The following is a 13,360-nucleotide window of genomic DNA, read 5'->3' as shown; positions in this document are numbered from 1 at the left end:
GTAACTAGCTACGGAAATAAAAGACCTGGGGAAAATTGGGAGAAGGAGGGAGGGAGGGATGGAAATCCTGGGAGTTGTGAAATTGAAACCGGTTTGGAAATGAGGGTGTAGGAGAAGTCTAAAATGTAGTCAGACTAGAGGGTTCTAGGGTGCTCAAAAGTAAGATTAGATATTGTTCTTGAAGCTTGTGTTGAGCTTCGTTAGAGAGTTGTACAAGGTCAATGGCAAAGGTCAGACTGGGAATGGGAGGGGGAGTTGAAAGGGCTCCCTCATCTTTCTCCTGGGCCTCTGTTCCTAAAATTTCTTAATTTGTCTAGACTCAGAATTTAGCAGTCACTTGGGCAACATTAAGGCAATGGATTGGATTTAAAATCCAGTATCTGGTACATTTGAAACTATGCAGTTATGTAAATTAATTTGATTTAGCCTTTAGGTTCAGATCACAACGCTTGAAGTCTAGTGAATCCTGTCTTGTTGTTTGCCTGATTTTTTTTTTTCAGTAACTTATTTTCATGTACATTCTCCCCACCCATACTGCGAGCTGTAGATAAGCTGAGTGAGCAGACTTCGAACCTTGTGTTGCTTTAGTCCCTCTTCTCCATCATCCCCTCCCTCTTGGCTAGCTGCCTTATGTTTACTGTTCACTATAGCAAATTACCTAACGGAGGTAAACAACCTCCTTCTCCCCCACGTCTTGTTGGGGTGGGTGGGGTGGGGGGCACCTGGGGGTGGCTTGAAGAAAAACATCCAATTGGGAAGTTTGTGGGAGTTCAGTTTCCCTTGGTTCATCTGTGGTGCAGAGCACCAATCCATAGTCCAGCCACCTCTATCCTCTTGTCCACCCTCCACTTTTTTGCCCCACCATTGGTGGCCATGCCCTCAGATGTCTAGGCCCCACGCTCTGGAACTCCCTCCCTAGACCTCTCTGCCTCTCCTCTTTTAAGGCCCTTTTTAAATCCAAGGTTTTAGTCTCCCCTCTTAATATTTCCCCCTTTGGCTTGGCATCGATTTTTGTCCATCAATTTTACGCATCTGTGAAGCACCTTGTATTGTTTTTCTAGATTTAAGGTGCTAATGTAAATACAAGTTGTTGGATCCCCTCTATCACTGTGCTGCTTCTGTTCGTGCCATCTAATTCCTTATTTGGAATCACTTGAATCAAGAATATTAACTTTTGAATCAATTTTTTTTGAATGATTCACTTACCCAAGGTCACATTGTGCTCGTTGAGTCTGATCCTTCCAAATGAAGCTTAACGGGTTCCTGTTGTTGGAGAGCATGTGCTCCATGGGGTTGAAGTTGGAAGTGATGTGATTGGTGCTACAGCTGTGTTCCTCCAATGCCTTGGGTGACCATGGTTCATTGTGCTAATTTTTTGATTCCGATTCTATTGTTTCATTGGTATAACCTTTTTTTTAGTTGTTCATTGGAAGGATTAAGAAACCAGTTGGAGCAGTTTACTTGGGTATTGTATTTTTCCTCTTGGTGGAAAGAAACTAATGGTTAATAATTAATAGGTGTCAATCATGGCTCATTGGTGGCACTCTCACCTGAACAGGCAGGTGGTGAGAAATTGTCAGCCGTGACTCGCCTCAGAGTCAGAAGGTTGTGAGTTCGAGCCCCACTCCAGAGACTTGAGCACATAACCTAGGCTGACACTCCCAGTGTAGTACTGAGGGAATGCTGCATTGTCGGAGGTGCTGTCTTTCGGATGAGATGTTAAACTAAAGGCCTGTCTGCACCCTCAGGTGGATGTAAAAGATCCCATGGTACTATTTCGAAGAAGAGCAGGGAAGTTCTCCCTGGTGTCCTGGCCAATATTTATCACTCAACCAATATCACTGAAACAGATTATCTGGCCATTATCACATTGCTGTTTGTGGGACCTTGCAATGCGAATATTAGCTGTCGTATTTCCTACATTCCAACAGTGACTACACTTCAAAAGTACTTAATTGGCTGTGAAGTGCTTTGGGATGACCTGATGTGGTGAAAGGCGCTATAAAAATGCATTTTCTTCTTTTCTTTAATTGAAGTAGATAAATTGCAGTTGTAAGGTACTGCCACTACAGGCTGCGTTCCTGTGGAAGTAACTTTTTCCTCCCCATATCGGGTGAACTGCTGAGCACTAGTTGTTTTTAAATACTTGGATTTTAAAATTCTCATCCTTGTGTTCAAATCCCTGCACAGTCTCGCACCTCCCAATCTCTGTAACCTCCACCAGCCCTCCGAGAACTCTACATTCCTTCAACTCTGGCCTCTTGTGCATCCCTGACTTACTTCGCCCCACCATTGGTGACTGTGCCTTCAGTCATCTAGACTCTGGAATTCCCTCCCTAAACCTCTCCACTTCCCTCTCCTCCTTTTAAGACCTACCTCTTTGACCAAGCTTTTAGTCACTTGTCTTAATAGCTCCTCCTTAAACTCGGTATCAATTTTTGTCTGATTACGCTCTTGAGAAGCACCTTAGGACGTTTTACTACGTTAAAGGCGCTATATTAAGCCGACTGTTTGTGGTGCACAGCTGAGAATCCTGGAGATGCTTTATTGACAACTGCTAACTTTTTAAGGACAAACTGCAATAAAACTCTCAACTGTTCTTGTATGGAAAGGCATGTGTAAATCTCCTTGTTATAGTCTTTGGTAGAATTCATGTCCCGCTGGTGTATAGATTTCCCCCTGTATTCAGGAAATGAATTGTGAAGCTGCAACTTGTACATCAGAACCAAATACAGGAATTGATGGGAGCCTTTTTGTTCCTTGAATCACTGCAGATGTGACAGGGCAGCAAAGGTGAGGCTCAGCCAGTTGATTCCCTTTTGAGGGTCGTACCAAAAAGGAGATTTTAAAAAGCCCAAGAGGGGGAAGACTGACAGCAGATAAAAGACATGCTAAATAGGATTTTATAAATGTTTTAAAAGTAAAAATAGCTCAAAAAATGGTTAAGGCTGATTATAGGAGATGAAAAGGGAAGTCTTCTCATGAAGATTGAAAGAATGGTGGAATCACTAAATGAGTAGCCTAGGTGTTCAAATAGTGTGTGTTAGTGGAATGAAAGGGTACAAGAGGAGGAGGTGGAGCAATTGGACTGGATAACTAATAGAAAAGGAAGGAGTGCTGATAAAATTGGTGGAACTCAGAAGTGGAAAAGGCTCTGATGACTACATCCTAGAGTACTGGGGAACATAGAAGCTGTACTAGCGAACTGGAGAGTTGCCAATGTAATGCTCTGTTCAATGAGGGATAAACCAGATAACTGACATGGTAGAGCATAAGCGTCTGGAGCCATAATATGGTATAAAGTTAACGCTCACCAGAAAGACATGGGTTAACTAAGGATGGCCAGCAGGGATTTACAAAAGGAGAGTCATGTCGGAAAAATTCTTCTTTTGTTCACTCATGTTTTGAATAGGAGCAGAGAGTCCGAAAAGAGAGGTAATGCTGAATCTACGTAAATTATTGGTCAGGCCACAGTTAGAATACTGTGTCTAGTTTTGGGCCTCTTACTATTAGGAAGGACGCCAAGGCCACAGAGAGGGTGCAGATTGTATCTGGGATGAGAAACTTCAGTGGTGAGGAGAGAGTAGAGAAATTTGGGCTGTTTTCAGTAGGAGTGGAAGGTCAAGGGACGATCTGCTGGAGCTGTTCAAAATTCTGACAAGTTTTGATAAGGTAGAGAAACTCTTTCCACCGGTCAGTGACCAGAGGTGATAATTTAAGATAGTCACCAAAAGAATAAAGGGAGAGGTTTGGAGAATTTTTTTTTTACACAAAGCTGTTAGGACGTGGAATACCAAACCGAGAGTGGTGGAGGCAGAATCCATAATAGATTTTAAAAGGGAGTTGGATAAAGCTTTGAAAAAGGAAAAATTTGACAAGGGTACGAGACACGAACAGGGGAATGGGGCTAAATGGATAGCTCTTTTGAGAGCTAGCATGGACATGATGGGCCGAATGGTGGCCTTGTGCTGTAAAATTCATGGGTCTGACTGGTTTGAAACATTCCACGTGATAGCTCAGAACCCCATGACACTTCCACAGCTACAAAGAAACGTTAGAAAGAAAGACTTGCATTTATATAGCGCCTTTCGCGACCCGAGGACGTCCCAAAGCGCTTTACAGCCAATGAAGTATTTTTTGAAGTGTAGTCACTGTTGTACTGTAGGAAACGCAGCAGCCAGTTTGCACACAGCAATGAAATAATGACCAGATGGTTGGATAAATATTGACCAGGACACCGGAGAGAACTACCCTGCTCTTCTTCGAAATAGTGCCATGGGATTTCCTACCATGAGAGGGCAGACGGGACCTCCGTTTAATGTCTCATCCAAAAGAAGGACAAATACCATAATTCCCAGGAAAGAAGTCTGTGATTTTAGGGGGAGCGATCTCTCCAGTACTGGACTCGGTGCACTGGGCAGCTGTTGGGCACTTTGTGCAAGGCTGGAGTGAATGGCACCAGTTCTACTGTTCTCTGGTCTTTAATCATCTTTTCTATGTAAACAGGCCGACAGTGAAGTGGGTCCTGAGACTTGGTCCTCAACCATCACCAAGTGAGTATGAAACATTTGTGCACCTTTTTAAACTGACCATTAAAAGGTCATTTCAAAGATTGAACCCTCCTGGTTAACACAGTTAGTCACTTTGAATGAAGTGTTAAATTGTTGCAATTCTGTGTGCCTTGTCTTAACTCTGTCCAGGGTGCCTCCAGTTCTGACTGGAACATCCTGAAGCTGTGAAAGGTCCCATATTAAAGACAACATAAAAGCAAATGGGGAACAGTGTAACGGGCTGCTGATTCGCTCTTGCCTGTTTTGCACTATCATCCAAAACTAATTTCTTTTTCTGCCAATACTTCGACCCCTCCTCTCGTGCCCCCAAACAAATAAAATGGCCCCCTCTAGATCCTGTATGTAACTCCAGTGATTCTTGGAGAAATGTATTGCAATAAAGAAAATATATTCTCTGGAGTTTAGAAGAATGAGAGGTGATCTCATTGAAACATATAAGATTCTGAGAGGACCTGACAGGATAGATGCTAAGAGGATATTTCCCCTGGCTGGAGAGTCTAGAACTAGGGGTCATGGTCTCAAGATAAGGGGTTGGACATTTAGGACTGAGATAAGGAGGAATTTCTTCACTCAGAGGCTTGTGAATCTTTGGAATTCTCTACCCCAGAGGGCTGTGGATGCTCAGTCATTGAGTATATTCAAGACTGAGATTGATAGATTTTTGGAATCTAAGGGAATCAAGGGATATGGGGATCGGACGGGAAAGTGGAGTTGAGGTCTGAGATCAGCCATGATCTTATTGAATGGCGGAGCAGGCTCGAGGGACCATATTGCCACCTCCTGCTCCTATTTCTTATGATATAAAATGGCTGCTGGAGTCTTGGAATGGTCTCTACCAGATTTATATTTAGATGGGGCAAAAACCTCAAATAATGAAAAAAATATGTGGTGGGGGGAGATAAATGTGAAGAATTAGAGAGCTGGAAGGAGGGCAAGAGAAGCAGCAGGAAAATGGCAGCTCTGGAAAAATGATAAATATGAGAATGTATTGAGGGTGGGGGGAGATTCCTTGTTTGGTTGTCCATAAAATATTTTGCTTACATAACTTTTTTTCTCTTGTTTGTAGAATCGAGCTGAAGGCGGAGTTGCCTGAAGTTCATATCTGGTCCAGTGGGGACCCGGCTGCCTTGGCAGCCAGCTTGTGCAGTGAGTATGCAACTCTGTCGTATAACCGGAGCACAAGTGTAGCCTGCCCCTAAATAGATTTCATGCTTTCAACCGCTGGACAAATTGGGGGCAAATCATTGGGATGTTGTCCTCTTCAGTTTAACATACAGGAATCGTATGGGTCACATAACCTCCACCCCCAGTACCAATTCCTTGAATCCATGCTGTGTGCTCGACCGTAGGGTAGAAGCATACCTGAGTCCTTCTTTGCAAAGTCGGGGTTGACTTTGTGTTTACATTCAACTGGGTTCTGCTAATACAAGTGGTAAATTCAACATCTGATTTGTCCCTGGTTTTCAGATTCCGATTAGACCAACTCAAGTTCTAGTCCTGGCCGTCGGATGGTTCCAAGTGACGATGTTGGTTGAGTCTGGGTCCTCCAGGGCATTCACCACCTCCCTCAGCTACAGTGATGCTGTGCTAAGCGTAGAAATATACCACAACACTCATCGTGACACCAGCCGATCATCTGGGCAATGTTGACTTTGTGAGCTACAAATTAGATTGAATCGTGAGCACTGGACAAGCTGAAGAGCTGCTCCATTTTAATCAGACTTTAAGTCCGTCATTGAACCAACATCCTTGCTGGCTGTTCAGTTAGAGGTTAAAGATCCTGTGGCGTTATTTGAAAAGTAGTGTTTTCCCTTGATCAATACGCCAACAAAAATAATGAATTGGCCGTTCGTCTCTCTGCTCTTTGTAGGATGCCTACATAACAGTCACTGCACTCAAAAGTAATCCATTCCGTGAAAGGGCTTAAGGCACTAAGGCCTGTCCATGTGGATGTAAAAGATCCCGAGGAACTTTCCGAAAAGGAGCAGGGAGAAGTCCCAGAGTCCTGGCCAAGATTCCCTCAGTCGGCATCAAAAACCGATTAGCTGGTCATTTACTTCATTTCCTGTTTATGGGCCGGCTTGGAGAAATGTATTGCAATAAAGAAAATATATTCTCTGGAGTTTAGAAGAATGAGAGGTGATCTCATTGAAACATATAAGATTCTGAGAGGACCTGACAGGGTAGATGCTAAGAGGATATTTCCCTTGGCTGGAGAGTCTAGAACTAGGGGTCATGGTCTCAAGATAAGGGGTTGGACATTTAGGACTGAGATAAGGAGGAATTTCTTCACTCAGAGGCTTGTGAATCTTTGGAATTCTCTACTCCAGGGGGCTGTGGATGCTCAAATTTTCGAACACATTAGTCTACATAATTGACTGCACTTCAAAAAACTAATTCATTGGCTGTGAAGCGCTTTGGGATGTCCTACGGAGGTGATGAGGTGCCATATAAATGAAATTCTCTCATTCATTCTTTTCACAGCTGTGACTTGCAATATTTATAGTTTTTCCAAGGTTTGGGTGTTTCTGGATTGTAATTTATAATCTCTGCCTTTGACATTGGTGCAAAACTAAGGCCAGAAATTTCTACTGTGATCCAAATTTTTTTGGTGTTGAGGAGGAGAGGAAAGAGAAGAGAAAGAAGTGTCTTGCAGACTTGTCTGTTTTGACTTTTTTTCTTTAGGATCAATCCAAAGGATCATTCTGAGGATGGGTGAGCTGGTCTGGTCCACCCATCCTCAGAATCCAGTACTTCCTGACCAAGGAATCTCCTTTAAATGTCCTGATAAGCCATGAAGTTTTATTGCCACCCATGAGGCAAAAAAAGTATTCATAGAATCGTACAGCACAGGAGGAGGCCATTCGGCCCATCATGTGTGTGCCGGCTCTTTGAAAGAGCAATCCAATTGGTCACACTCACCTGCTCTTTCCCCACAGCCCAGCAAATATTTGCTTTCCATCTTTGTTATCTGATCAGTGTTTATTGCAGTCCAGGTACTTAAAATGCTCCTCGAGCTGAAGTTATAAATGTTATAGGAATCCAATATCCATGTTTTTTTTAACATACGATTACATAGAAGGTAAGCATAGAAACAGGCCACTCATCCCAACAGGTCCATGCTGGTGTTTATGCTCCACACGAGCCTCCTCCTCATCCCCTCTTCATCCAACCTTATCAGCATATCCTTCTATTCCTTTCTTCCTCGTGTGTCTATCTAGCTTCCCCTTAAATGCATATATGCTGTTTGCCTCAACTACTCCTTGTAGCAGCAAGTTCCACATTCTAACCACTAAAGAAGTTTCTCCTGAATTCCCTATTGGATTCATTAGTAACTATCTTATATTTATGATCGCTAGTTTTGGTCTCCCCCACAAGAGGAAACATCTTCTCTACGTCTACCCTTTCATAATCTTAAAGACCTCTATCAGGTCACCTCTCAGCCTTTTTTCTAGAGAAAAGAGCCCCAGCCTGTTCAATCTTTCTTGGTGGGTATAACCTCTCCATTCTGGTATCATACTTGTAAATCTTTATTGTACCTTTTCCAGTACCTCTATATCCTTTTATATAATATAGAGACCAGAACTGTGCACGGTACACTTTTTTTAAATCTATCTGCCAATCAAAGTTAAATTTAAATGGAAAACACCAAGGAAAATGACTTATTCTGGCCTTTTTAAAGCTGTACCAGGATGCTAAGCTATGAGTGCAAACATGGAAAATTCTGACATTTGTAGAGACACCAGTACATTGAGATTAGGTAACTTGGGGCATCAGGATACAACAGCAGTTGAAGAAAACGAGGTAGAAAGATCTAATCTATATTTGTAACTTTCCCTAGAGGAACATAGGAACAGGAGTAGGCCATTCAGCCCCACGTGCCTGCTCCGCCATTTGATAAGATCATGGCTGATCTGTGATCTAACTCCATATACCTGCCTTTGGCCCATATCCCTTAATACCTTTGGTTGCCAAAAAGCTATCTCAGATTTAAATTTAGCAATTGAGCTAGTATCAATTGCCGTTTGCAGAAGAGAGTTCCAAACTTCTACCACCCTTTGTGTGTAGAAATATTTTCTAATCTCGCTCCTGAAAGGTCTGGCTCTAATTTTTAGACTGTGCCCCCTACTCCTAGAATCCCCAACCAGCGGAAATAGTTTCTCTCTATCCACCCAACTGTTCCCTTTACTATCTTATAAACTTCGATCAGATCACCCCTTAACCTTGGAAACTCTAGAGAATACAACCCCAATTTGTGTAATCTCTCCTTGTAACTTAACCCTTGAAGTCCAGGTATCGTTCTAGTAAACCTACGCTGCACTCCCTCCAAGGCCAATATGTCCTTCCGAAGGTGCGGTGCCCAGAACTGCTCACAGTACTCCAGGTGCGGTCTAACCAGGGTTTTGTATAGCTGCAGCATAACTTCTGCCCCCTTGTACTCTAGTGCCCAACAGATTGGAGTTAACTTTCTTTCTGTTGGCAGGTGAAGATGACTCGAGCTGTGATACTGCCCCATCAGTAGCCGGATATGAGAAAGCAGAAGATCCCACTGAAATGGATAACTGCGAGAGAGGCGACTCTGCCACTGATGTGCGTCAGCGGGAAACAAAGTGCAGTTATCTTCTGTGTAGCAGTGTGATACAGTCAGCCCGTGGTGACCGTTTGTTTTCAGTATTGGCCAATGAAATGTGTACAGAAAACGGAGCAAGCGGTGACGTATCTGAGAAAAACAAGGCTATTGAAGTTGCAAAATGTGAAGAAAAGTTTCCTGCAACAACTGTGAAGCACGTTGAGGTGGATATGGCCAAAGGGCTGCTTGTACAAGGCGAGAGTACAGGCGAGGCACTTGTAGAAAATGAATTAGTTGTGGTACCTCTCCCTGCAGCAGCCACAGAGAAGCTTGTAGAGATTGAGTTGGTCAAAGTGCCTTTAGAAGATGTAGTGACCAGTGATGTGCCTGACCAGATGCCTTCAGATGCCACAGCAACCAGCCACTTGCTTGCAGAGAATGAGGTGGCGGTAGAAGATGCAGCAACCATGGGGACACTTGCAGAGAATGGGTTGGCTGAAGTAACTCCAGGTAAGGCAATTGTTGAGATGCCTGCAGAAGGTGAAGTGACTACAGATGGGCTTGCAGAGGGTCATTTGGCCTGTGAGGAACTGGAAGGTGAAGTGATTAGAGAATGTGTAGCTTGTGTGATTCTTGAAAGTGACCAGTTGGCTGATGTACCCACAGATCCAGCGTCCATGGAATTAACTACACAGCATGAGGTGACCAGTGCAATGCTGTTAGACGTTCCAACAACCAATGGAGTAGTTGAGGGTGCATTGACTGAGGTACTTTCAAATACTACAGAAGCCATGGAGACAGCTGCAGAAGGTGAGGTGGCTGCAGGTGTCCCTCTTGAAGATGTGATAACCAGTGAGACACTTGCAGAGAATCAGCTGGCCACTGAGGTACTTGCAAGGGAAGACATAACTATAGAATTAGAGAGTTCTGAGTTTCTAGCAGAGCACAAGTTGACTGATGTATCCACAGATACAATATCTAGTGAAGGTGTGACCAAAGCAGTACCTTTAGGAGTTGCGACAACCAAATTCACTCTTCCTGAGAATGGACTGCATGAGGTCCCTCCAGATCCAACCATGGAGCTGTTTGCAGAGAGTGAACTGCCCAGTGAAGTTCCTGTAGAAAGGGTAATGGCCAATGTCCTGCTTGGAGAGAATGAGTTGGCTGACATACCTACAGACACTCTTGCCACCATGGAGGTTTCTTCAGCAGATGAGCTGGCCACAGAAGTGCCTATTGAAGATGTGGCGGCTGATGGGGCATTAACAGAGAATGAGCTTGCTGCCATTGAGGTTTCTACAGCAGGTGAGCTGGCTCCGGAAGTAGGTGTGACAGCCGGTAGTCCACTTGCAGAGAAACAGCTGGCTGGTGAGGCACTTGTAGAAGCTGTAACAACAGCTAAAAGTGTGACATTTGAGGTTCTTGCAGATGGAGAGTTAGTTGATATACCCACAGATATATTAGTCACAGAATTGACGGCAGAGAATGAGACCGATGAAGCAAAGCCTTTAGAAGTTGCAAAGACCAAAGAGATGCTTGCAGAGAATGGATTGTTTGCGCTATCTCCAGACACTATATATAAGGAGATGTCTGCCGTCAATGGGCCAGCTCAAGCAGTGCCTTCCAAAGGTATGACAACCAGTCGGGTGTTTTCAGAGAATGAGTTTTCTCCAGGGTCTTTGGCACCCACAGAGGATGAGACGGTCCGAGAAGTTCCTGTGGAGGGTGTGAAGATTAGCAGTATACTTGAAGAGAATGCGTCGGTGAAGCCGCCTCCAGAAAAAGCAAACATGGAGTTGGCTGCAGAAGGTGAGGTAATGGCAGCAATGGCCAATAATAATGCAGAAGGTGAGGTAACAGTGGCAAGAGATGCAATCAGAGAGGAGCATAAAGGCATAGTGGAAAGCAAGATACTAACAAATGGAATCTGTAGTATCAACACCTTTCGAAACAAGCAAACTGAATCACTGACATCTAACGGAGGTATCGTTTGTGCCTATAGTGAAAGTGATGCAATGTGTTGCGAGGATAACGGGCACAGACCTGTTGAGTCCTCTAACAGTGAGTTGGAATCCGTTTCAGTGCAGTTTACAAACCATGTGCATGTTCAGTTCAGAGAGCAGGAGGCAAGCTGTGTGGAAAATAAACGTGATCAAATGGATATGGACAGAAGAACAGACATGCTTGGAAATTTCGGAATGATAGCATTGCACGAGGAAGCAGCTATTTGCTCTACAAAGAGGAAAGCGTTGAGAAGTATAAGTAGGAGAAAGGGCTTCAGGTTAAAGATGAAGAAATTAAACCACGTAGTGCTTTTATCAAATTTTACTCCGAATTTTCCCAAATTAGAGAAATTCTGGTTGAACAGGACTTCAGCGAGTCTGGATTGTTGTAGCAGAGAGAGTAACTGTTTAATTTCTGACAAGCTTCACCAAATGGAAGAAATAAAACCAAAGATTCTGCCTCTTCTGCCGCTTAATGATTTAGCATGTAGTAAACTGCCTGGAGAGCCCGTGCTATTGGAACACTTGTCAACCATAGCCAATGGCCTGGGTGTGTTTTCCAAGTGTGTAGAAATGCAGCAGGAATTCTCTAGAACATCCGAGCTTATTATAGCTATGGGCATGTGTAGTAGGTTTCAATCCCAAAAATTTAAGGACCTACAGTTTTGCTTCAATACTGAACGATTATCCTACTGGGACACTTTTTGTCACCTACCGACTCCAAGTAAAGAGCAGTCCATCAGTGTGAAGCCTCTTGCTCGGTTTTATGGAAAGGATCAGCACTGGCCTCTTCAGAGTAATTGTACGCAGTCAGTGCATTTCATTACTCCCGTTTTTCCTGTTTCGCCTCATCTCAACTTGGACTCTATGCTTTCTTCATTCGCTGATAGCGACGAAACATTTGATCAACGCTCTGTGTCTGAAAGGCGAGATTTATCAATCGTTCCTCAGCACTTAAGCGAAGACTCTTGGATGGTTTTCCACTGCCAGGCCGGCTTTGGCAAGACCTTCTGGCCGCCTGCTTCACCGTTCAGGACTGGGAGGTGTCCTTGCACTCGTTCCAAGTTTGGGTTGCACACCGTTCTAGCACTTTCATCCCCGGCCTGTTACAGACTCTGGACAAGGCAGCGCCATTTTGGTAGAGTCCCTAATGCCCAGCAGCCGTATTTAACTCAGTTCGGAGAGGGTTTAAAAAAACTAATTCCCCCAGTTCCTTCAGACCAATCCTTTTGGTCGCTGCCCTACACCCGGGGCGGAGTAGTGTCATGGTGGAGTCAGTACAGTCCATCTACGTGTGTGTCAACATTCAACATCAGCCCTTTGAACAACTGCAGGAGGAGCAGCTTGGGAAGCAGTCCCAGGTTAGTGCAGCATGCTTTACATTATATCAGGTGGCTATAATGAGAAACGTCATTGCAATGGGCAAGTACAGATCAATAATCATAGAATATTCTAAGACAGAAGGAGGCCATTTGGACCAGCGTGCCTGTGCTGGCTCTTTGAAAGAGTTAACCTATTAGTCCCACTCTGCCACCCATTTCACCCATAGCCCTGCAAATTTTTCCTTTTCAAGTACATATCCAATTCTCTTTTGAAAGTTATTGCTGAATCTGCTCCCACCACTCTTTCAGGTAGCGCAGTGTTTTCCAGATCATAACTGCTGCTTGCCCACGGTTCATTTGCAATCTTGCAACTTTTGTTGTACACTCTCTTAACCGCTCCAGTTTTCTCTGCTTACCCTCCCTGTCCTGACGGTGGTAACTTGTGCTAGGGGCACTGACTGGTAACCCCATCCCTCCCTCCCTCCCCATCTCCCAGCACTTCACCCAAAAAAAGAGCATTCTTCACATGTTGGGTCTTGGGGAGCCATTGCAGCTGAGTACACGTCCTCTCATAGTTATCTTCTTTTCACACTTATTAAACCTTATTATGTTGTGATTGCTTGTGCCTCGAAGGTCCCTTCTCTTCGCTTACTTCTCTTACCTGCTCTGGTTCATTTCCCATTACTAGATCCAGCAGTGATTCCCCTCTTGAGCTTCTTAGTACTGGATAAGAAAGCAGTTCTGTACACACTTTCAAAACTCCTTTCCCTTTCCCCTTTCACTACCTCTGGCCAGTTTATTTGGGGGTAGTTGAAATCTCCCACGATTATTATTTTATATCTTTTACTCATTTCATAGGTTTGCCTACATATTTCTCCCTCCAATTCCTTTCCA

At 44.0% G+C, this 13,360-nt stretch overlaps 1 protein-coding gene across 2 annotated transcripts in view; it reads left to right on the top strand.

Moving 5' to 3' along the window:
* The window catches only part of LOC137341960 (uncharacterized), a 64,967-nt gene that overhangs the window by 31,031 nt on the left and 20,576 nt on the right, over positions 1-13,360 (top strand). The window contains exons 3-6 of one of the 2 annotated variants that reach the window (XM_068005509.1): positions 4,507-4,553; positions 5,638-5,717; positions 9,055-9,651; positions 9,808-12,505. In XM_068005509.1, the coding sequence (XP_067861610.1) occupies positions 4,507-4,553; positions 5,638-5,717; positions 9,055-9,651; positions 9,808-12,505 (3,422 nt within the window). Of the gene's footprint in view, positions 1-4,506; positions 4,554-5,637; positions 5,718-9,054; positions 12,506-13,360 lie in introns of both variants that reach the window. The other variant, XM_068005508.1, reaches the window with a different exon arrangement.

This window comes from Heptranchias perlo, chromosome 25, assembly GCF_035084215.1.
Source record: "Heptranchias perlo isolate sHepPer1 chromosome 25, sHepPer1.hap1, whole genome shotgun sequence".
NCBI classification, from domain to species: domain Eukaryota; kingdom Metazoa; phylum Chordata; class Chondrichthyes; order Hexanchiformes; family Hexanchidae; genus Heptranchias; species Heptranchias perlo.
Note: the sequence above shows the minus strand (reverse complement) of the source record. Positions and strands in the feature narration are given on the sequence as shown.